At 44.4% G+C, this 24,531-nt stretch overlaps 1 protein-coding gene across 3 annotated transcripts in view; it reads right to left on the minus strand.

Moving 5' to 3' along the window:
* The window catches only part of LOC134359541 (inosine-5'-monophosphate dehydrogenase 1), a 66,033-nt gene extending 43,845 nt beyond the window's left edge, over positions 1-22,188 (minus strand). The window contains exons 1-5 of one of the 3 annotated variants that reach the window (XM_063072956.1): positions 21,929-22,187; positions 10,604-10,652; positions 4,599-4,700; positions 3,356-3,430; positions 62-268 (exon numbers count right to left, since the gene is read on the minus strand). In XM_063072956.1, coding sequence (XP_062929026.1) covers positions 62-268; positions 3,356-3,430; positions 4,599-4,700; positions 10,604-10,652; positions 21,929-22,026 — 531 coding nt within the window. In that variant the 5' untranslated portion in view covers positions 22,027-22,187. Of the gene's footprint in view, positions 1-61; positions 269-3,355; positions 3,431-4,598; positions 4,701-10,603; positions 10,653-21,928 lie in introns of all 3 variants that reach the window. The other 2 variants (XM_063072954.1, XM_063072955.1) reach the window with 2 other exon arrangements.
* Positions 22,189-24,531: the final 2,343 nt, after the last annotated feature.

The following is a 24,531-nucleotide window of genomic DNA, read 5'->3' on the forward strand; positions in this document are numbered from 1 at the left end:
TCTTTCAACCTCATTGGCCTGCATAATATGCCATTTATAATGATCATTGTAAATTTTATACCTCATTCAAGGCAATGTCATAATCTTTCTCAGAAAGAAAGTCAATGTCCCGCGATGTGACGATCCCCATCAGCTTGCTTCCCATTTTGCCTGTTTCTGTGATTGGAATTCCTGAGAAACCATGCCGTAATTTGGCTTCAAAGACATCTCCGACTGTGTGGTGGAGGCTCATGACCACCGGGTCTGTGATGAAGCCTTGCTCAAATTTCTACAAGAGGCAAGACAAAGACATAAACTGCACATAGATAGGAAAGTGGCAAGGTTATGGGATTGAAAACAGCCTCATCTGAAGATATCCTTGCAATGGCACTGGGTTATGGGAAGACAGGTTAATGGGGCAGAAAAAGATGGTCCCCAATATGCACCCTGGCACCATATCAATGAAGATCATAAGACAAAGGACAGGAATTAGGCCATTCAGCCCATCGAGTATGCTGCACCATTTAATCATGGCTGATTCATTCTTGCTCTCAACTCCATTCTCTTGACTTCTCCACATAACCTTTAGTATTGACTAATCAAGAACCTATTAACCTCAACTTTAAATATATCCAATAACTTGGCCTCCATAGTCACCTGTGGCAATGAATTCCACAATTTCACTATCCATGGCTAAAAGAAATTCCTCATCTCTGTTCTAAAGGGATGTCCTTGTATTCTGAGGCTGTGCCCTTTGGTCCTAGATTTCCACACAATAGGAGCATCCTCTCCACATCCACTCTATCTAGGCCTTCAATTTCCAATAGGTTTTAATGAGATTCCCTCCTGATTCTTCTAAACTCTTCAGCAAAAAAAAACTACTTGAAGCTGGAAGGTTCCCCCCTTCAATTCAAGTGGTTTCAAGAAAATAAAAGCTACAATAAAATCAGAAAACAGGTCCACAGTAACTACGGAAGAAGGAACAGAGTAAGTTTGACTACAAACATCAACTTTATTTCTCTTTACCTGGATGCTACCTGCTCTGCTGAACAGTTCCTGCAGTTTCTTAACCTAGTAATAACAGTACTAGGGCTTAACCATTTGGGCACGTGGCCGAGTGGTTAAGGCATTCGACTAGCGACCTGAAGGTCATTGAGTTCGAGCCCCAGCCGAGGTAACGTGTTGTGTCCTTGAGCAAGGCACTTAATCACACATTGCTCTGCGACGACACTGGTGTCAAGCTGTATGGGTCCTAATGCCCAATACTTGGACAACATTGGTCTCGTGGAGAGGGGAGACTTGCAGCATGGGCAACTGCTGGTCTTCCATACAACCTTGGCCAGGCCTGCACCCTGGAGAGTGAAGACTTTCCAGGCGCAGATCCATGGTCTTGCAAGATGAACAGATGCCTTAATAACAGTATATAACCTAGCAAGAAGAGAAATGGAGCTAAGGCAAGGGGACAAAATGTAATCAGTCATGTCTATTTAGAATGCAGAGCAAGCCTGAGGAGCTGAAAGTGCCTCCAAAAACAAAATCATGCTTTTAAAAAAAAATCACAAACGAAAGAAAATCTGCAGATGCTGAAAATCCGAGCAACACACAGAAAATGCTGGAGGAACTTAGCAGGCCAGGTGGCATCTAGGAAGAATACAGTTGACGTTTCGGGCTGAAACCCTTTGGCAAGACTGGAGAAGAAAGCTGAGGAGTAGATTTAAAAGGTGGGGGGAGGGGAGAGAGAAACACAAGGTGGTAAGTGAAACCAGGAGGGTGAGGGATGATGTAAAGAGCTAGGAAGTTGATTGATGAAAGAGACAGAGGTTTATGGAAGAAAGAAAAGGTGGGAGAAGCACCAGAGGGAGCCGATGGGTGGGTAAGGAGATGGGAAATGGTGAAGGAGGGTGGGAATGGGGGCATTACTGGAAGTTTAAGAAATCAATATGCATGCTATCGTAGCCAAGCGGAATACAAGGTGTTGTTCCTTCAGCCTAAGTGTGGCCTCATCACGACAGTGGAGGAAGCCATGGATATTGGAATGGGAATGGGAGGTCACAACAATCATTTGTGAAAACGGATATCTTCAGAGTGATTTTATGAACAAAGAATACTTATTCATTTTGAGATACAGAGCAGAATAGGCCATTCTGGCCTAACCAGCAACCCATCTATTTAGCCCTACTCCAATCACAGAACAATTTACAATGACCAATTAACCTACGTATTTGGACTGTAGGAGGAAACCAGAGCACCCTAAAGAAACCCACACGGCTACTGAAAGTACACACAAACTCCCTGCAGACAGAGTGGGAATTGAATCCAGGTCGCTAGCGCTGTAAAGCATTACACTAACCTCTACGCAACTGTGACACCAAATTTTGACCACCAATTTCATCAGTGATATATAGTTTGATAGGAAAAGGAAATGTGAAAATTTCAGAGAAAAAATACAAAAAGCAGAGAGCTACTCATGAGGGATAAATCAGAAGGAAACAAAAATCATGGACCTGTAGTATTTGTAGACTCTCAGCTATCCCTTATATTCTTTGGAAATGTCAGCCTGGATTTATCTACACATTCTGGCAAGAAATTGAATCCCTTGTTTCAAACCAAGACACAAAAGTGCAACTCAGCAAACTAAAGGTACAGATTTTTTATGGTGGAGTATGATAGAGAACATCAGTTATTTTCATAATGGCATGAACATTATTTTCTCCAACTTCCAGTAACCACTCCTCTCCGTTCCTTCCCCTCAACCACCTTAACTTTGTTTTCCTCTCATTCTGTGGGCTCTCTCAACGTTTCTCTCTCCTCCCCGCTCTCATTTTCCTGCCGTCACTGAGTTCCCACCTCCTTCCCTTTATTTCACTGTTCTCACCTGTCATATTCCTTCTTCTTCAGCCCTTTACCTCTGCCCAATATTACCCCCAAGCTTCTCACATCATCCCCCCGCCCCAGCCACCCACCTTCTCCCTCATCTGTTCTCACCTTTCCCCTGCCAGCCTGCACTCCTTCCTCTCCACCCACCTTTTTATTCTGGCTTGTGTGCTTCCTTTCCAGTCCTAATGAAGAACACTGGCCTAAAATGTCGACTGTTTATTTCCCTCCGTAGATGCTGCTTGACTTGCTGAGTTCCTCAAGCATCTTGTTATATGTTGCTCAAGATTTCCAGCATCTGCAGAACCCCTTGTGTCAGTTATTTTCTGTCACACTAAACTCACTATAAACAATGCAGCAGTAGTACAGCTAAATATGTTTAAGCAAATCCTCATTTAAATCAATAAAATGAGCAACTATCTTACAACTAATTTCAACTCTTCTAAATCTGAAAAGCCAGTCATGATAAAGTGAACCATACAAACACGCAAGTGGAGCCTACCTTGACTTTGCGGACCTCGTTAGCTTGAAACTCCGGGGTGCAGTTGTGATGGATGAATCCAATTCCACCCATTAACTATAAGGAAAATGACAGAATATGAAAGCACTATCAGATTTATCATGTGTCAAGTAATCATTGAATGCAACCTGCCATGCTATGCCTCCATTCAGAGGAGTAATGTGCAGTTTAGATAGACAAATAGCCACTCTAAACTGCTCCGTTTGCAAAAACAGCAGATATTGAATGCAGAATAAAGCTCCCTCCACTCTGTCCCATCAAACATTCTTGGATCCCTATATAAATTTATAGCTCTTCTTGCACAAACTGAACATGGGAGCCCAGGACAAGTCAGAGTAGAAATCTGGGTTAATTTACACCCAAACAACATTGCAACAATTCCTTTGGCCCAGTGAGTTCACTCTGTTCACTAAGCACCCATTCATGCTATAGCTACACTATCACTATTCTCTCCATATTCCCAAAACTCCCTCCAGATTCTCCCATACATCTACATACTAGGGGTAATTAACAGTGTATGTTAATAACTTACGTTAATAGTCTGTAACTTTGCAAAGCTAGCATTATAAGAAGCAACTGCAGAATGGGAATTGTCAGTACAAGGCAGACAATCACCAAAATATCTCAAACCTTGAGAATAATACTGTGCACAGTTCTGGTCTTCATATTACAAGAATGATTATCACAGCACCGGGAGGTGATAAAGATTAAAGAGTGATACCCAGATAGAGAAGATAATTTCTTAAATCCAAGCAGTCAGGGGATCTTTTCTCTGGATTAAGAATGATTTTAATAGGGTAAAATTTGCATGAATTTCAGTTGTTAGAGATCAGTAATAGATCCAAAAGAGAACTCACAAGAAACTTCCGTTTGTAGTTGAACAGTTGTTTGCAGAAACTTACGGTTTTTAATTTTGTCTCATACTGTTATGACTACATAGATTTAGTTTACAATCTATGTAAAGTACTTTGAGTCTGCAAGTTAATGTATGAAAGGTGCTATATAAATAAAGTTATTACTATTACTCAATTAAGATCACTCCCCTGCTTTGTTCCTCAAGGAGTGCAATTTATTTTTCATGATACTGACTCCGATTCCAATACCCATTAAATGTTCACATTCCATTTCATGCATAAAATTATTTTCCCTTTGGCAACCACTGTTTCTACTGGCTAATGTTACACCCATAAAGAAAATAGTGTAGTCTTATTTTCTTGATACTCACCCCCATAGCAATTGCCATACTGGATTCTGTAACGGTATCCATGGGAGAGGAGACAAGGGGAGTCTTCAGGGTAATTTTTTTGGTGAGAGCAGAAGTCAGGTCCTGTTGGTGAGATACAATCTGTCTGAATCAGCTCTACTTGTTTTATCATGCAATCTGTACCCCATACACGATCCACCCAGCCAACACACTTTTCATCCCTCTTCCCTCCAGGAGAAGGCTCAGGAGCTTGAAGACTCGTACGGCCAGATTTGGGAACAGCTTCTTTCCAACTGTGATAAGACTGCTGAACGGATCCTGACCTGGATCTGGCCCGTACCCTCCAAATATCCGGACCTGCCTCTCGGTTTTTTTTGCACTACCTTACTTTCCAATTTTCTATTTTCTATTTATGATTTATAATTTAAATTTTTAATATTTACTAATTTTTACTATCTTTAATAATTAATATTTGTAATCCAGGGAGCAGAAACTGCAGAATCAAATATCGCTGTGATGATTGTACGTTCTAGTATCAATTGTTTGGCGACAATAAAGTATAAAGTACATTGCTGAATTAAAAACCTGAAATGACTTAGTTATCAGCCAAAGTTTAATTTAGGGATTTAGAAGTTTATGTATAAAATAACACACATACATTCAATCAATCAAATCAATAGGTTAAGGATTGGGGAAATGATCTGAACCCTGGGAAAAACAAATTATAAGCTGAATCCAATAAAAGGATACCCTCGAGTGAATTACAGACTGGAAGCTAAAGCACTGAGTCTTAAGGCCAATTTTCATACTTCTGCGTTGAATCTACACCGTAGGAACGGCGTAGCCGCGTACTCTACACCGTAGCCTGACGCGCACCTCCCCAAAAATGTAACTACGCGTCGCAGCCATGCAGACCGCAACAACTGTGATTGGTCCACTTGGTAGCTTCACATTTTCGGTTGCTTCTTCTCATCAAATCGTCAAATCTGCCTGCCAACATCTGAAAATATTCGAAATGCATTTCCTCGTCCATATCTCTCAGTGGCCGGACAAGCACAGAAAATTCACCCTCCTTCTGCCTCAATCCGTTCAATGGTCGTACACACCATCTCCTCCGACGTCTTCTCTCTTTTCTGCGTTGCTGTAATTTCAATAAAAGTAACGCTTGTTCAACATTTATTAGCTCCAACTCCAACATGATGCGCTCAGTTTCAGCCGCCGTTGTTTGAAGTACACAAAGAAACTTAACACAGTGGCATAGAAACCCCGCCAACTAGCGTTTTGGCAGTGAATTGCAGAGCGATGCACACACACCATTGCACAAGTATAAATGCTCACAACGGCGTAGAGCCTACGCAGAAGTATAAATCAGCCTTTATCCTAGACTTCCAATTTCTCTAATAGTATTCTGCAGATCTAATTTATTTCATTTATTGGTATACAGCACGGAACAGGCCCGCCCCGCCCTTCGAGCCATGCTGTCCATAATCACTGGACAATTTACAATGACCAATTAACCTACCAACCAGTATATCTTTGGACTGTGGGAAGAAACCGGAGCACCTAGAGGAAACCCTCAAGGTCATTACGCAGATTTTGCACAGACTGTAAAGGGTTAAGTTCGCCGTGTATGTTATGCGTTATGTGGTAAGTTATTATGTTTTGGGGGCAGTGTTTTTTCTGATATATATCATGTTGCCATTTGTTTGCGGGTAATAAAGTGCGTTAGAAGTAATTACACTCATGTTGATTTTTGTCGACACTCTCAGGCAGAGGCCCAGTTCGCAGTGCGGGGACTCTCGCAAAACGACACGAAATACTACTACATTGTTGCAGCGTTAGACAGCTCTATGGTGACCAGGGTGATGAGTGTCTTACAGTATCCCTGGAAGTTGGCAGGTACAATACCGTTAAGCAACTCCTTCCAGAGACTTTCGGACTTTCCAAGTCTGAGCGTGCCCGTCAGCTCCTCTCACTGCCTGGCTTAGGCGACTTCAGGTTGTTGGAGTCGTTGGACCACATGTTGTCCCTCCTTGGCGGACATGAGCCATTTTTCATCTTCAAAGAGCTTTTCCTGTAACAATTACCAGGCAAGATGCAGTCGGCTCTGGCTCGATCTCCCCTCAAAGACTTCCAGGCTCTAGCAAGAGGCTGACAAGGTGTTTTCTATCACCAAGAGAGCTTTTGCAACCGTGCGGCTGGACAACTTTGCCACCTCCTGAACATGATACAATTGCCAGGGCTCAACGATAGCCTCTTACCTTGTGTTTCTACCACGAGAGATTTAGGTCGAGAGCTAAGAAGCACCACCCACCCTAGGGGTTCAAGGTGTTGAGAAATGGAACGGCCATTGCCCATTAGCTGCTATGGCCATCGGCAGGTCAGGCAGTTACAGACTGTTTCCAGATGCCACTTCCTCTGTGACACAGGCGCTCAAGTGAGTGTCCTGCCCGCGTCTTAAGTTGGACATATGAACTGGGGAATAGGGACTGTCTTTTGAGGCTGCAAATGGCAGCGCCATCGAGACTTTTGGTAAGCGCAAGATGGCATTGTGCTTTGGCAAGCAGAAGTTCCGCTGGCACTTTGTGTTGGCGGTGGTGTCCATACCCCTGCTGGGGCCGACTTCCTCTGCACCAACAGCCTTCCCGGTGATGTCCAGAGTAGATGCCTCAACACAGACTTTCTAGTCCCTCTCCAGCACATCCAGCACCACCAGCACTTCAAAGTTGTCCAGCACCCTTTCCACCTCCGACAACTTCCTCTACCTCCTCGCTGAGTTCCCGGACCTGACCGAGCCTACCTTCAGCTCTTCCACTGCTAAGCACGGGTGAAGCACCAGATCCTCACCACCAGCACACCCGTTCACACCTCCGCCAGGCACCTTAACCTGGAGAAGCTAGCCGTCGCCGTCTGAGTTTGACGCCATGGAGCGCCTGGGCATCGTCAGGCAGTCCAGCAGTCCACGGGCTCCCCTCTCCACATCATGTGAAAATCAGGGGGCAGGGGGCAGGGGGCGTCCATGTGGCGACTACTGCCACTTCAATGACGCCAAGACCCCTGACCGATACCTGATCCTGCACATGCAGGATTTCTCTGACCACCTGGCAGGAAAGTTATTTTCTCAAAGGTGGACGTTGTTCACGGTTATCACCAGGTCCCTGTCCAGCCGAGTGACATTCCTAACGTTGCTGTTATTACACAGTTTGATTTGATTGAGTTCCTTTGAATGCTATTCAGGCTGAAGAACGTGGCACATACCTTTCAGTGCCTCAAGGACAGTGCTTGCAGGAATTTGTCATTCCTGTTCTGTTTACCTAGATGACTTTTTGGTAACCAGCTCCTTTAAGCACTAACATCTCTTACACTTAAGGACCCTTTTTGAATGCCTTAGCATGGTCTTATCATCAACCCGGCGAGTGCCAGTTTGGACGGTCAATGGTTGATTTCCTCGGACGCTGCATCAATGCAGCAGGGGCAATTCTCCCCCCTCCCCGGGGAATCAGTGCAGCGGGGGCAATTCCCCCACGGGGAATCAGTGCAGCGGGGGCAATTCTCCCCCCTCCCCGGGGAATCAGTGCAGCGGGGGCCATTCCCCCGCGGGGAATCAATGCAGCAGGGGCAATTCCCCCGCGGGGAATCAGTGCAGCAGGGGCAATTCTCCCCCCTCCCCGGGGAATCAGTGCAGCGGGGGCCATTCCCCCGCGGGGAATCAGTGCAGCAGGGGCAATTCTCCCCCCCTCCCTGGGGAATCAGTGCAGCAGGGGCAATTCCCCCACGGGGAATCAGTGCAGCAGATGGAAGAAAGGTCCAAGGCATTCTCGGACACTATGCAGACATTGTCTAATGCAGCGCTGATGGTGCACCCCTTCCGACGTGCCGATTGCTCTCACCAGGGATGCGTCGGGTTGCACGGTTGGCGTGGTGCATAAGCAGTTGGTCAATAGCTTTTGGCAGCCTCTCGCCTTTTTTAGCTGTTGATTTCACCCCTGCGAGCACAAGGACGCCACTTTCGACTGTGAGCTTCTCAGCCTGTACACGGCAGTGTGGCATTTTCATTTTCTCCTAGAAGGCTGTTCACTTACGGCTTTTGTGGATCATAAGCCCCTAGTATTCGCCATGGCTAATGTCTCTGAACCTTGGTCTGCTCGACAGCAGCACCATCTTTCTTTTATTTCAATGCTCACTACAGACATCCAGCCTGTCGCGGGGATGCAGAACCCTGTGGCTCACTGCCTTTCCTGGTCCTTCACTGGTGCTGTCCACTTGGGTGTGGACAACAGTCAGATGGCAGCAGATCAGATTTGGACCCGAGTGTGCGGGCGCTGCATTCGGCAGACACAGGGCTGAAATTGGTGGACGTTGCTTTCGGTGACAGCAGCGTTTCACTACTCTGTGATGTATCAATAGGGCGACCCAGGCTAGTTAGGGCACGCTTTCAATGTGGTCCATGGGCTTTCTCACCTGGGCCGGAGGGCATCGCAGAAACTGGTGACAGGAAAGTTTGTGTGACATGGGCTTAAGAAGGATGTCAGGGGCTGGCCTAGTACTTGCAGTACCTCAGCAGCATATCGACCACGTGAACGTAGATTTACTTGGCCCATTGTCCCCATCCCGCATGCTGACCAGAAGCAATGCCGTTGTCATCCAACGCAGGCATTCGTTGGCTCGTGAATTGCTCAGTTTGGCATCCCATCAGGTATCTTTTTAGCAGTTTACATCCGAGCTTTGGTGTGTGGTTGCCTGTGACCTGGGGGTCAAAACGCACTGGACCACAGCTTCTCACCCTTAGGTCAACAGCCTGTACGAGCAGTTCCACTGTTCAATGAAAATCGCTCTGCCTGCATACCTCAGCAACAGTTGTTGGGTGAACAGACTGCCGTGGGTCATGTTGGGCCTGAGGACAACCCCTAAGGATGACCTTCAGCCTTCTTCTGCAGAGCTGGTTTTCAGGCAACCCCTGTGGATGCTGGGAGAGTTTCTCCCAGCATCCGCGGTCCCATGGTCCGCTTCACAGCAGCAGTCAGCTTTTATGGACAGCACCAAATCTTTTGTTGCAGTGCCCACAACGCAGTATAGCCTGCCGCAGTCTGTTGCTGGGTCTGTAGGAGGCGAAATGTGTGTTTGTGCATCATGATGGACTTAGGGGCCCCCTGCGACCACCTTATGATGGCCCGTTCCACCTGACAGAAGCAGGGGACAAGTTTTTATGCTGGACTTTGGAATTCCAGACAGTGTTTCAGTGGATCGGCTAACCTGCCCATTTGGACCTGGACTCTCCAATGGATGTAGCACAACCCCCACAGAGGCACCAGCCTCTCACCTCCAGACCTTCTGATATTGACTGTTCGTTCTTCCTCCTCAACACTAGCCCATGAAAACAGGAGTGCGTTCGGCTGAGTTTTGCGGGCCTCTGCTCGCCTGACATTGTCTGCTAGGGTGCATTCTGGGGGAGGAGGTGGGGTGCATGTGTAGGGGCTGCTTAATTTCATTAGGTAGCATTCACCCAGATTGTTAAGGGTTAAGTTCGCCGTGTATGTTATGAGTTACGTTGTACGTTATTACATTTTGGGAGTGCGTTTTTTTTCTGATAGGTCACCATCTGCAGGGTCAGACACCCTGAGCCAATAGGCTGGTTCTGGACTTATTTCCAGCTGGCATAGTTTGCATATTGTTGTTTGATTGTTTGTGGTTGTTGTATTGCTATATTTATGCTCTATTCTTGGTTGGTACAGCTGTAACGAAACCCAATTTCCCTCGGGATCAATAAAGTATATTTATCTATCTATCTATTTGTTTGTGGGTAATAAAGTGTACATTAGAAGTAACTCACTCGTGTTGATTTTTGTTAACATTCCTACAATATAAAATTCCTTACAGGCAGTGATGGGAAATGAACGCGGGTCACTGGTACTGTAAAACATTGCGCTAACCACTATGCTACCATGCCGCCCCTAATGTTGGCTGACTTCATTATTCACCAGTCCTGCTCCTTGCACCTGACTGGAAATGTAGGACTTTTAACTCACCACTTCATCTGCAGCGAAGTCAATGAAACCGGGAAGAATCAGGAAGTCACTGTATAGAGAAAAAATGGGGAAAGATAACAAGAAAAAAATTAAACCAATCAGACATCATTTGCAGGAAGAATTTGTGAGGGCTTGTACAAGGACATTGCACCCAGTACCCACAGTACAAGACAAGCAGAACAAGCTTTGAAAAACTCTCAAAGACAACAGAGAAAAATTGTGAATAACGAAATGAAAAGGATCTCTGGATGGCAGCATCTCTGGAGTGGAATAAACAGTTGATGTTTCAGGCTGAGACCCTTCATCGGGGCTGGAGAGGAAAGGTGCAGAAATCTGAATATCAGGAATACAAGCTGGTGATAGATAAAACCAGGTGGGGGGGGGGAGGTGGTGAAGTCCTAGCAGGAAGCTGGGAGGTGATAGCAATAAGAGGTAAAGAGCTAAAGAAGGAGGAATCTAATAGGAGAGGGCAATGGACCATGGATTAAAGGAGGAACCAGAGGGAGGTGATGGACAGATGAGGAAAAGGAAACGGGCGAGAGAGTAACCAGTATGGAGAATGGAAAAAAAAGAGAAGGAGAAGAGGGGAGTAATTGCTGGAAGTTAGAGAAATCAGGTGTTCATGCCATCAAGTTGGAGGCCACCCAGATGGAATGAGGAGTTGCTCCCCCACCTGAGTTTGGCATCGTCAAGGCAGTAGAAGAATCATGAACAGACACGTCTGTATGGGAACAGGAAGTCAAATTGAAATGGGTAGTCACCAGGAGATCCTGCTTTTTTGCAGCAGACAGAGCGAAGGTCCTCCAAACTGTGTTGGATCTCACTGATGTAGAGGCTACACAGAGAGCAGTGGATACAACAGATAAGCCCAACAGACTCACAAGTGTTGCTTCACCTGGGAGGACTGTTTGGGGTCCAAAATGGTGGTGAGGGAGGAGGTGTAGTGGCAGTTTTAGCACATGTGGAATAATGAAATAATGGAATAAGGAAAACTGGAAATGCCCAAATCACTATCAGTACACAGATATTGGAGAGGTGGAGGTATCAGTAGATAGGAGGACAGGAAGGAGAATTTGAGAATAAGCTTGCAGTTTTGAAATGAAGATCCGTTGTGTCCAGAAGCCTAGGTAGATGAGCTTCACAAAAGAGAGAAATATGAAGAAAGTGAAGGAGCAGGTTTAGACTCAGAATGAATCTAACTCTGCAAGGGCACTGTGATAAAGCAAGTATACCAAGTGCATGATTTAATCAAGCTAAGGGTTCAAATCTTCCTCCACACTGGAGTCTACAATGCAATCCAGGCTAATACTATAGCTATACAGAGGGAACACTGAATTCCTGTTGTCTACTCTCTCAACTGAATGTTATAAATTCCATAGAACTATCCAAAAGAGCAGTGAGGTTCCTAGGTTCCATATTTATCATTCTTCCTAAAATCTGACAAATGAATCATTCATCTGATTGTATCTTTTGGGTTCCTACTGTACACAGAACAGATGCTTGATTTGCTTGCATGTAAGTCACTGACTACGGGTTTGAGCTGCAAGCAAAAATGGCAGATTTGGAGTACATGGTTGCTAGAAATTTTCTGGCATGACGGTCAGTGCAGCAGTGTCCGACAGCCCCAGTTTTTCCTACACAAAAGCAATGCCTGAAGCCCAGGCCCATGCATGTTAGCAGAACAGCAATGCACACATATGTAGAGGGAAATGTGTTACCAAAGACCACAGAACCAAGGTGTAAAAGAGGGCTGAGATCACTTCCTCACCAGGGTCCTAAGTGCATAACATCCTCTAAGTACCAGCATCCAGAGGGTGCAACATTCCCTTAGTATTGTGGATTGAAGTGTGTAAACTTCCTTAGTTCTACATTGAACGTTAACATGGATTTGGTGTTGAATTGGCTACAGCAGGATGTTAGCCTTCTGCACATGGGCTGTTAACTACAGAATCTACCAAAAGGCTGGAATTCACAGCCACAGGATTCAGCACTCATCCCAAACACAAACACAAAATTTTCAGTCAAGGCCAGGTCTGGAACCAAAATAAATGTTTTTTCTTTGCTAAGCACGTTCATCTTCCCAATACACCGTGTGAACTTCTGTGACTAGTGTCATTATCAGAAATAACTTTACTGCCAGTATGTAAAACATACCAGAATTGATTGTGGTTTGGTGCCAAGCTTAAAACACAGTACAAGACCATAACAGACTAGACAATAGCAACCAATAATTTACAAGACAACAGTGCAAACAGCCATGAGCAATCAATAATTAGCAGAACGGTCACATGCGCAAACATCAATATTCAAACTTAAAGAAATGTGAACATACAAACAGACTAAATAAGTATCAACAGAACAAGGAGAGCAGGAAAGACCATTTAACAGATGTTGTGCAGGGAGTTAGGAAATTACACCTGAATGAGTTTTGTTGAGAAGCTGAATATCTACAGAAAAGAAGCTTTGGAGATGACGTATAGTCCTGGTGATGATGGATTTTTAGCATTTCCCTGATGACAATTTGGTGAATAGGTGACTGTTAGGGTGGGTGGAGTCAGCAGGAATTTTTCAGCGCTTTTCTTTGCTCTGGTGATGAACAGGTCTTTTAGTGTCGGTAGCCAACCGCCAATGTCCTCTGTTGAGTGGACCACTCACTGTAACCTGAACTTGGAAAGGGAAGAGGCAGCAGAAACCAAATGGTGATAGAGGTGGTCACAACACTCTCAATAATGGTTAAGTAAAAATTCATCAGGATACATCCTAAGCTGGCACTGGAAGAACAATTTCTGCTTGGCTTTCCTAGTAATGAGCGTAATGTACTTGTCCCACTTCAATGTATTGGTAATGGCAGACCCCAGCAGTCTGAATGACTCAACCATGGACAGAGCCTGACCATTAATTTCCAAAGGGGGGGGGGGGGGCGCGGGAGTCAATCCTCATTTTCACTGTTGATAGCATTAAGTTCCAAATTGCTATCAGTGTTTCACAATGCAAGGTAGTCTACCTTTCTTTGATAGCAGGTCACATCATCATTAGAGATGAAACCAACTCCAGTTGTGTCATCTGCAAAGTTTAGGATTTTAATGGATTTGCCTGTGGAGGTACAGTCTTTTGTATAAAGTAAAAACAAGAGGGATGAAAGAACCACATTGGATCAAATAAATAGGAGCTAAGCTTTACATATTGCTTCCTTCCAGGAAGTTTGTGATCCACTGACAGATACTGTAGGGTACAGCTAGCTGGGTTAGCTATCTGTGGAGCAAATCTGGAACAACAGTGTTGAAGGTGGAGCTAAACTCCACAAACAAGATTCTCACATAGGTGTTGAGGGAGCCCAAATGTTGAAGTATGTAATGAAGGCACAAGTTAACTGTATCCTCAACTGAAGAGATTTGCTCCATTAACAAACTGTAGCAGGTTGAGAAAAGGAACTGTAATGGATCAGTATCTTCACAACAGATAACAAACATCCAATTAATAACAGCAAATCATAGCTGCCCGCTGCTGAAATGGCTTTCCGACAAGGTCCTCCAACATCTGTGATCAAAGTGTTTGCTGCTGACAGAAGCAATAAGCCAGTGTACTCAACATTCATTGCATAATTGATCACAAATTGATAGGGTTGTTAACTGTTGAGGTTCATTAGGGCAAATAAGTGGCAAATTCAGGACTGTGTACGCTGTCGTCCCTGGGAGTCAGTTCCCCTCTCAAGTGATCAACGTTGTTTATAATTTTAATTATAGATAGTGTGTGGAAAAGGCCCTTCCAGCCCAACAAGCCGCACCACCAGCAACTCACCTATTTAACACTAACTCAATCACAGGCCAATTTACAATGACCAATTAACCTACTAACTCTTATGTCTTTTCATTGACGGGGGGAACATACAAAATTCTTACAGAGAGTGCAGGAATTGAACTCCAAACTTCAGAATGCCGAGCTGTAATAGTGCCATGCTACGTTACCATGGCACACAACAACAAATTGAGATTTTCAACCCAAATGGGTGATGGTGGTATTAATGCTTCAGGAGGCGCTCATAGCCGCTCTTCATCCAGTCCATGCTATACTGTATGTACCTGTTCTGGGAATAAGACAGAAGAATATTGACTTGACTGTCTTTAGTATGGCAGTCAATAGTGAGAAGATCAAGGAAAATGAGAACGAGGGCAAGTGATGACATGGGTAGAAAAACAGCTGGATACACCGAGATTGCTCTTGCTCTGGAGATATGGTAGAAGGACATAATTTTAGCTGGGATTGAACTTGAAGAGATCGTTTCTTCCCCTCGTGAATGCAGTTATGAGTGCTACAGGTACAGGATGAGAATCTGTGACTCACCTTTGAGAACAACAAAACTTTTGTGGGGTACACGTTATGTGTTGGAACTACAACATTGCCAGATGGAGCCACACCAATCACTATCCTGACTCTCCAAGAAGGGAAAAAAAAACAACTCACGCCAGGGTGTCAAGTAGTGTGGACTTGGGTGAAGATTTCCATGAGGTACTTGGAAAGAATAAGTTTATGGCAAAGAATTAAATTCAACAGATTCAGGAGGCAGAACTGAACTGGTAATTATAAAATGATTTGCATTGTTCAAAACATTAAGAAACTCAGGGACATTGTAATGTAGTAACCTTCAATTTACAACGTTCTCTAGCCACTTATTGTTATAAAACCAAGATCAAAATAACCACAAAAATCTGTCCTTATCACTATGAGCAGTGCAGTTATGGGGAGGCAAAGAGGATTCAGCATTACCAAGTTCTAATGTTCTGCCAGAGGATGCTAGAAGAAGATTCAAATGCAGCTTCCTAAAGAGATGAGTGTTTTTAAAGAGCAGATTTAGGCAGAGCTATGGGAAACGGCACATCAATAAAACTAATCAGGGACCTTAGTCTTGTTTTCACTAATTGCTACAGTCTTCAGCTTTTTAAAACCACAGGCTTGATGCTACCACATCACTACTGTGGGGTTTTCAAAGTGGTGCCCCTTCCCATCTGCTTCTATTCCCTCACAGTCTTGAAATAAAATACAGATTATTTTCTAGTTTTAAAAAAAATCTATGTTTTGCAGAGATTACAGAACACACATTATTCACAACTAAAATTTACAATCACTTCTGACATAAAATCTCTAGTAAGACCATAAGACATAGAAGCAGAATTAGGTAATTCAGCCCATCGAGTCTGTTCATCATACACCCATTCAATCCCATACACCTGCCCTCTCACCATATCCCTTGATGCCCTGACCAATCAGGAATCCATCAACTTCCACTTTGAATGTACCCATAACTTGGCCTCCACCGCAGTCTGTAGCAGAGCATTCCACAGATTCACCACTCTTTGGCTAAAAAAAATTCCTCCTTACTTCTCTTCTAAAAGGTTGCCCCTCAATTTTGAAGCCATGCCCTCTATTTCTGGTTACCCCACCTACTCGACACCCAACTTATTTAGTCCTTTCAACATTCAGTAGGTTTCAACGAGATCTCCACGCATTCTTCTGAATTCCAGTGAGTACAGGCCTAAAGCTGCCAAAGGCTCCTCATATGTTAACCACTTCAATCTCAGAATCATCCTCGTGAACCTCTTCTGGACTCTCTCCCATGATAATACATTCTTTCTGAGATAAGGGGCCTAAAACTATTGACAATACTCTAAGTACGACCTGACTAGTGTCTTATGTAGCTCAGAATTTTCAACCAAAAATTTAGGTTGCTAATCCTCTCCACCTCTGATGAGGACTGGTTCTTGGACCTCTGGTTTCCATCTCCTGAAGTCTACAATCAGTTTCTTGGTCTTGGTGACACTGAGTTATGACACAACTCAGTGAGGGAATTTTCAATCTCCCTCCTGCATGCTAATTCATCGCCACCTTCGATGAGGCCAATACTTCAGATCAATACTTTATCTCAGCACATTGGTGATTAGACAATTTAAGACAGATATAAAAAAATCTCAAAAACAAAACACATACACAGATTGAGAGCAGAATAATTACATTCTTCAATACACTGCAGATTATCACAATCTAAAAGAAAAAAAGGGCCCCTCCCACTTTCAAATCTCTTACTAGCTCTTCCTTCAGTTAGTCCTGACGAAGGGTCTCGGCCCGAAATGTCGACTGTACCTCTTCCTAGAGATGCTGCCTGGCCTGCTGCGTTCACCAGCAACTTTGAAACGAGTACCAGGTATAGTTTCATACTTTATCAGGGTGGACGTGCGCAGGCTATTTTCGTTAACTCAAATGTCCCACCTGTCTGATCATCTGCACCACAATGAACAGCACCAGGTCTTTTGGAACATAGACTCCACACTAACCATCAAGCATCCAGTCACATTAATCCCATTTCAGACTCTCACAATCCTATCAAACTCCCTTAGGGTTTACTTCTCAAATACACAGGAAAAGCATTTGAAAGAAGTCAATTTCCCTACCAGCTCACACATCTCAGTCAGAGTGGAAAACAGGCCATCTGGCCTACCATCTCCACAATGACCAATGGGCATTTGTCCATATGAATCCCATCTTGCAGTACTTGGCTTAGTCTTCAAGGTGATGACACTTGACGATTCAAGGGTTCGTCTAGATACTTCTCAAATGCTATCCACCAGTTGTAATCTATCTCATTTTTGTACCTTTCCAGGCCTTTGTCCGAATCACGTCATTATCTAGGCTTGCTCATCTTGTGGACCAGCCAAAGTAGCTAACTCTACTTCCACCAGTGTGTTGCAAGTACTCATTAAAGCTCGCCCCACCCTAAGTTCAAAGGTTAACCTGCAGATGAGCATGAACCCCCAGCAGACACAGGAACAATATGCCAATTCTACCTAGGTGAGGACTGAACCTCAGAGATGGAGGCAATAGCATTACTAGCTGAGCCACTGGGTCACTCATCTTCTCACTGGCAATCTAGTTGGCACAGCCATATCAATGAGAATTACTTCAAACAGTATTTTAAATGGACAAAACAAAAATGGTCCAAATATCATGCTTGTAGATTAAGTAATAAATTTTACAGATTTTAGGCGAAACCTTGTCCCCATTCTCAGAAATCAACTCACAAAATACAACCACTTGCTATTGTCTTAAAGCCTAATTTATACAAACGTTTGTCAATAAAACCTACAAAACTTCCTGCAGATTCACTGGAGGTTCTTGTGGGAAAGGTATGCACCGAGGAAAACAACTGTTCTGGAACAATATCTTCAAGGGGCAGGTATGTTTGGATTTAATGCACAAGCTTCTTGCATAAGTGCTCTCCCCACCACTGAGCACAACTACAGGGAGCACTGCTGCTGAAAAGCATTCATTTCAAGAACCACCACTACACAAACCTTGCTCTCTTCACACTGCTGCCGTCAGAAAGAAGGTACAGGCGCCTCAGAACTCACACCACCAGGTTTAGGAACAGTTATTACCCCTCAACTAAGACTAAGATAATCGTGCTGCTCCAAAGAGCGCAATATGACATCATTCTAACCCTCAGCCATCAGCTTCTCAGATGGGTCAACCTATAGCCGGGGAAGTGATGACCCCTCCTGTTAGACTGTTTGAGGTAACTTTATTTTTTTCTTCCTTAATTCTCTTCTAATATTTGTATATCTGTGTACTTGTAATGCTACTGTGACACTGCAATTTCCTTTGGGATCAATAACCTATCTATCCATCAACCAGGAAGCTATTGAACCAGAGGGGAAAATTTCACTTGCCCATCACTGGACTGTTTCGACAACCTATGGACTCACTTCCAAGGATTCTTCATCTCATTTTCTCAATACTTATTGCTTTTTTATGTATTTGCAGTTTGTTGTCTTTTGCACATTGATTGTTCGCCTGTCCTGTTGGATACAATAATCCACTGATTCTATTGTATTTCTTGGATTTACCGTGTATGTCCACAAAAAAATGAATCGCAGGGCTGTATATGGTGACATAAATGTACTTAGATAATAAATCTATTTTGAACTTTTAAAATCATAGATAACACGGAAGTGTTAATCTGGAATGTGAATTGTTAACTACATTTGCTGGTACACAAAGTAACCAAGACATAACCGGGACAATAATTTGATCTGCACAATAGTCTGGAAGGGAACAATAATGAGAAAGGCTGATGCTCACATCAATGGAAAGTAATCTGTTCAGATTTTAACACTTTCCTGAGAACAAAGCATTCCATTATTCGGACTGTGTTGGTTAACATTCGATACCAGGAAAGAATACAAAAATCTAGCCCGGTATATCAGCGGGGGAAGTACCACACTGTTGTGAGGACATCTCACAATGCACAGATGGGCTCAGCATAAGAAGGCATGCTAATGTCTTTACTCTCTTATAAAGTTAAGGAGATCCGGCTTTCTGACTAGTTGCATCATGGCCTGGTATGGAAACTTCCATGCACAGAAACACAAGAGGCTACAGTGACTGGTGGAATCAGCAAGCTCCATCTCTTTTTAGTTCTTCCCACCATCGAGGGCATCTACAAAAGACAAGGTCTCAAAAAGGTGAGATCCATCATCAAAGATGCCCACCATCCAGGACGTATCCTCTTCTTAAATACTGCCTTTCAGACAAGATGTACAGGAGCCTTAACAGCCAAATCTCAAGGTTCAACAACAACTTCTTCCTCACTGCTACCTAGTTCTAAATACCCATAACACTACCTCAGACTATGCTTTTCCTTCTCTCAACAAGCAGTAACGCCATTACATTTATGTTAAAATAAGTTTATGTTAACTGATACTTGTCACGTTTGTAACAATATTGAACCTCTGCTGCGAAAAACTAATTTTCATGGTATACATTACCTGTGTGTGTATTCTATGACAATAAACTTAAACTTGAAGACAAGGCATTAAACTGAGGTCTATTCTACTTTCTCAAGTGGATGCAAGAAATCTCAGTGTGTCATCATTTGGCCAAAATTCATTCCTCAATAAGCACCAGCAAAAACAAAGCAACATACATAAAAAATGCTGGTGAATGCAGCAGACCAGGCAGCATCTATAGGAAAAGGAAGTCGACATTTTGGGCCAAGACCCCTCGTCAGGACTAACTGAAAGAAGAAATAGTAAGAGATTTGGAAGTGGGAGGGGGAGGGGGAGATCCGAAATGATAGAAGACAGGAGGGGGAGGGATGGAGCCAAGAGCTGGAAAGTTGATTGGCAAAAGGCATATGAGAGGATCATGGGACAGATGGGAGGCCTAGGGAGAAAGAAAGGGGGAGAGGGGAAGCCCAGAGGATGGGCAAGGAGTTACAGTGAGAGGGACAGAGGGAGAAAAAGAGAGAAAAAATACATAAATAAGGGATGGGGTACAAAGGTGAGGTGGGGCATTAACGGAAGTTATAGAAGTCAATGTTCGTGCCACCAGGTTAGAGGCTACCCAGACGGAATATAAGGTGTTGTTCCTCCAACCTGAGTGTGGCTTCATCTTTCTTGACAGTAGAGAAGGCTGTGGATAGACATATTAGAATGGGAATGGAACGTGGTATTAAAATGTGTGGCCACTGGGAGATCCTGCTTCCTCTTCGTGTTTGAGTAAAAACAAAGCACTTGCTCATCAACTCTATATTGTTTTTAGTAACTTGCCTTGAATAAGTTGCTATGCTTATGAAATTATAACTGACTTTATAAGTCCAAACACATCATGTAATTGTGAAAAACAAAATATAAATGCTAGTTGTTTTTACAAAATTGGGAATTATAAGACTGACTAGCAGGAAATTCATGACATTCATCAGAAGTTCAGAAGAAAAATTGCAAGTGTGCAAGGAAAGACAGCTCTGACTTCAATTTGTGGGAAATTGAGAACATGTCACTGTGCAATTATCAGTAATTGCTCTAATATGATTACTACAAGTTCAGTATTTCTATTTTCTTCAGTCTATCTTCCAACTAATATATGAAATCTTTCCCAACCTCTTCCTCAGGCCACATCCCTTACTGGAGCAACCCTTCACCAACCCCAGCCCGTATCTTTGATCATTAAAAGTTCTTGTGAATCCAATTTATCCAAATACAGCAAATGAAATCTTTTATTGAATTACCTCAAATTAATTTATCATCATTCTAGTCAAACTAAAAATGAACCTTTCAACATTGAACATGTGATAAACTTTTAAACAATTACGTCTCTCAATAAAGATGGTTCACAACATACTCAATTAGTGGCACGCACACTTGGGTCTCAAAGTTATGCATCCAAAGCAAGCTCTCGGTGGGGGTTGGAGGAGTGAGAGGGACAGGGGATTGGGGTCAGGGGTAGAGGGGTGGATTGAAGAGGGGGTCGGAGAGCAGATGGGGACAGGCAATGGGGTTACAGGGGGTCAGGTTGGGGTGGGAGGAGGTGGGGGATGTGGGATGAAGCGGTGAGAAGGTTGGGGGATGGGGAAGGGGATCACGGGAGAGAGGACCACTTGAGAGGGATATCCCTGTGAGGGGGATTATGGGGAGCGGGATCACAGGTGAGGTGGTTTCAAGGGAGATGGTATCATGGGGGAGGTTGTTTCAAGGGTGAGGGGGATCTCGGGAAGGGGGATCCTGAGATCAGTTCATGGGGAGAGGGATCATGGAGGGGGTGATCCATGGGGAAGGAGGTTCCTGGGAAGAGGGATAACAGAGGAGAGGATCATGGGAGAGGGGTTCACGGGGGATGGGGGATCAGGGGAGCAGATCACGGGGGATGGGGGATCAGGGAAGTGGATCACAGTGGATGGGGGATCAGGGGAAGGGATCACGGTGGATGGGGATCCAGGGAGGAGTTCACGGGGGAAGGCGGAATCAGGGGAGCAGATGATGGGGGATCAGGGGAGTGGATCATGGTGGATGGGGGATCAGGGGAGGAGTTCATGGGGGATAGGGGATCAGGGGAGTGGATCACGAGGGATGGGGATCAGGGGAGCGGATCACGGGGGATGGGGGATCAGGGGAAGGGATCGCGGCGGATGGGGGATCTGGGGAGGAGTTCACAGGGGAGGGGGATCACTGGAGAGGGTTCAGAGGAGGGAGATCGCAGGAGGGGGATCATGGGGGAGGAGATTCGGCGGGAAAGGCTGTCAGGGAGAGGGTCACACGTGGGGGGGTCACGGGGAGAAATCACAGGGTGGAGGGGATCCGCGGGTGGGGCTGAGGATAGGAACGTTGTTGAGAGGACTGGATGGGTGGCGGAGCCGACTGGTGTGGTCCTGCTCTCCTCGGGCAGAAAACGAGGTCCTGGCGCCGTGGGGCGGGGACTGATAGCATGGGTCACAGACTGCATCCGCCCGCTCTGCAACGTGTCTCGCCGGGAAGCACCCATGGGCGCTACAACTCTTACTTGTAAGTGAGTCCGTCGGCAGAAGCGAAGAGAATCTGTGCGGTGAGGCCATCCTCGGGCACATAGCCGGTGCCGCCGCTGATCAGGTAATCGGCCATGCTGCAGAGAGACGAAAGGAGAGGAGCAGTGAGTGAATGAGCGGAGCCCGGAGGGGGGCGGGGAGACCGAGGGCGGGCGCCAGGCCACTGGCTCGGGTACGAGCCTCCGCCTGGGGCGCGCGCACGCTCCCCGAACGTGCCGCCACACTCGGCGTGCTCGCGCACCGGCTGCAGGCGGGCAATTGTGCGCAGGCGCCCGATCGCCGCCGCCGCTGTGGTAAGGTGAGCACATTGGTTTCTGTGGAGACACGTGGTGGGGCTAGTACTACTCAGCGGGTCGGGCAGCGTCTGTAGGAGGGAAGAGATAGTCCGCACTTCATCCTGATGCAGGGTTTTGTCCTTTCCTCCCACCGACGCCGGATGGAAATCGGGGCCCTCGGAGATTCCTAGGGATTTTAGAGGATTATGTGCCCACCCAGGAAATGCAACAGCTCCCGTTAATTTCATTTCTTGGGCAATTTATACCCTTTATAATTCATTAAACAATGTTTGTGGTATAGTTGATGGATGCGAATTGGACACTTCAAATAATGTCCAGCAGAGTAGCCCTGGTTTAATGTATGTAGGATTGGGTAGTACTTAAGAATTTTACGTATGACAGCATAATAAAATTCATAGACAAGTCTTAACAAAAATAACCTTTTCCCAGAAACGAAAGAATAGTAGGAAACGAAAATTCACAGGTGAAAGGTCATTAATTTTAAAAGAGCAAGTTTTGTTTGACTGACGCGACATTTCCTGAATTCTGTGAACCGCTAAAAGTATAAAGTGTAAATAAAGTACATAAGATTGTATTTATACACTACGTTTATATTTCTAAAGCACCTTCTATAAGTTGAAGCATAACTGACTAATTAATATCTGAATATCAGAATGTAGAATCAGGCTGTAAACAGAAATCAGAGATGATGTGTGTAATGTATGGACCTATTTCTTTTAACACAATGACTCCCCTTAGCACTAATTATTTACTGATAACTTACGCATGCACATTGATCTCTCTCTCACACACACACACACACTTCTCCAAGTGCATGCCTTTATTTATTTGATACGTATTTGTACGGGCACAATAATTAGGCAACAAGTATGAATCTAAATGTCAGCAAATATCATCAACTGCACTGACGGTTACAAGACAACAGTTTGGAGGAAGGGTGAGGGGGAAGTGTGGACCAATACCGAGAAGGCAGTCATGGATGCTAGAAAAAGGTACCTGAGTAACAGTGCACTGTACACAGTGAAAGACACACAACAAACAAAACTAACGTTAAAATAATGTGCCGATATCCTTAGTCGGGAAAGTTGACGAATTTTAATAATGCTAATGAGAACTCGGAATCGTATATCGAGAGGGTTGAACTGTATTGTAATGTTAACAACGTGGTTGAGGTAAAGATGGTCTCCACACTTCTTAGCTTAATGAGTGCTAGAACGTACAGTCTCTTACACAACTTACTAACTCCGGAAAAGCCAGCAAGCAAAACATGCAACAAAATTGTTGAAATTTTACAGTCACCTGAGTGCAAAATAGCTGAGAGATTTAAATTTCACCAAAGGAACCAGTCAATAACAGCTGAGATATTTAGATTTCACAAAAGGAACCAGTCGAAGGATGAAAGCATTTGTTTTCTCAACTTTCCCAATACTATGACTTTGGAGATGGACTTTTTGATGCATTAAGGGACTGGCTGGTATGTACCACACTCAGTCTAAGTGCTCAAAAGAGGCTACTGTCAGAAAGAGACCTAACCTTCGAACGTATCTTGACCATTGCAATATTGTTAGAGACTGCAGCAAAGGATGCGGCAGAACTACACAAAACAAGTTTAGAATGTGAAATGCTCAAAATGTCCCTGAATGGTGCAGAGAGCTAAAAATGTTATTGTGTGGCAAATTCTCCATAAGGCAATTGACTGTTGGTTCAAAGGAAAAGTTTGCAGAAAGTGCCACTGACAAGGCTACGTAGAGAGAGTGTGCAAGTCAGACAAAAAGCACAAAGAGAAAAATCATACAGAGGGAAAAATTTCCAATACAAAACCAAACAAATGCAATAAGGGACTGATTGTGAAACTGAATCAGATGACACAGAGTCTGATAAAGGTGAGCTGTCATGCCTAGAACTAAATATCATTCCTGATGCAGATCGCTAAATCATGTGGATCACAACAGATATGTCTGGTGTAGAACTGAAAATTGAGCTGGGTACAGGGTCAGCTTTGTCTGTAATTTCAGCGGCTGATTACAACAGACTTAGCTACCGTTAGAAAATACCTTGGTGATGCTAAAGACCTAATCAGGTGAAAAAGTGTCTCCCAAAGGCAAACTGAAAGCGAATGTGACCTACGGAGGCAAAACACAACAGTTGGAGCTCTATGTGTTGAAAAGTGGAGGGACAGCACCTTTCGGACATGAATAGACTATAAGACATAGGAGCAGAATTAGGCCATTCAGCCTATCGAGTCTGCTCTACCATTCCATCATGGCTGATTCCAGATCCCCTCA

The sequence above is a fragment of the Mobula hypostoma genome, chromosome 20 (genome assembly GCF_963921235.1).
Source record: "Mobula hypostoma chromosome 20, sMobHyp1.1, whole genome shotgun sequence".
Taxonomy (NCBI): Eukaryota; Metazoa; Chordata; class Chondrichthyes; order Myliobatiformes; family Myliobatidae; genus Mobula; species Mobula hypostoma.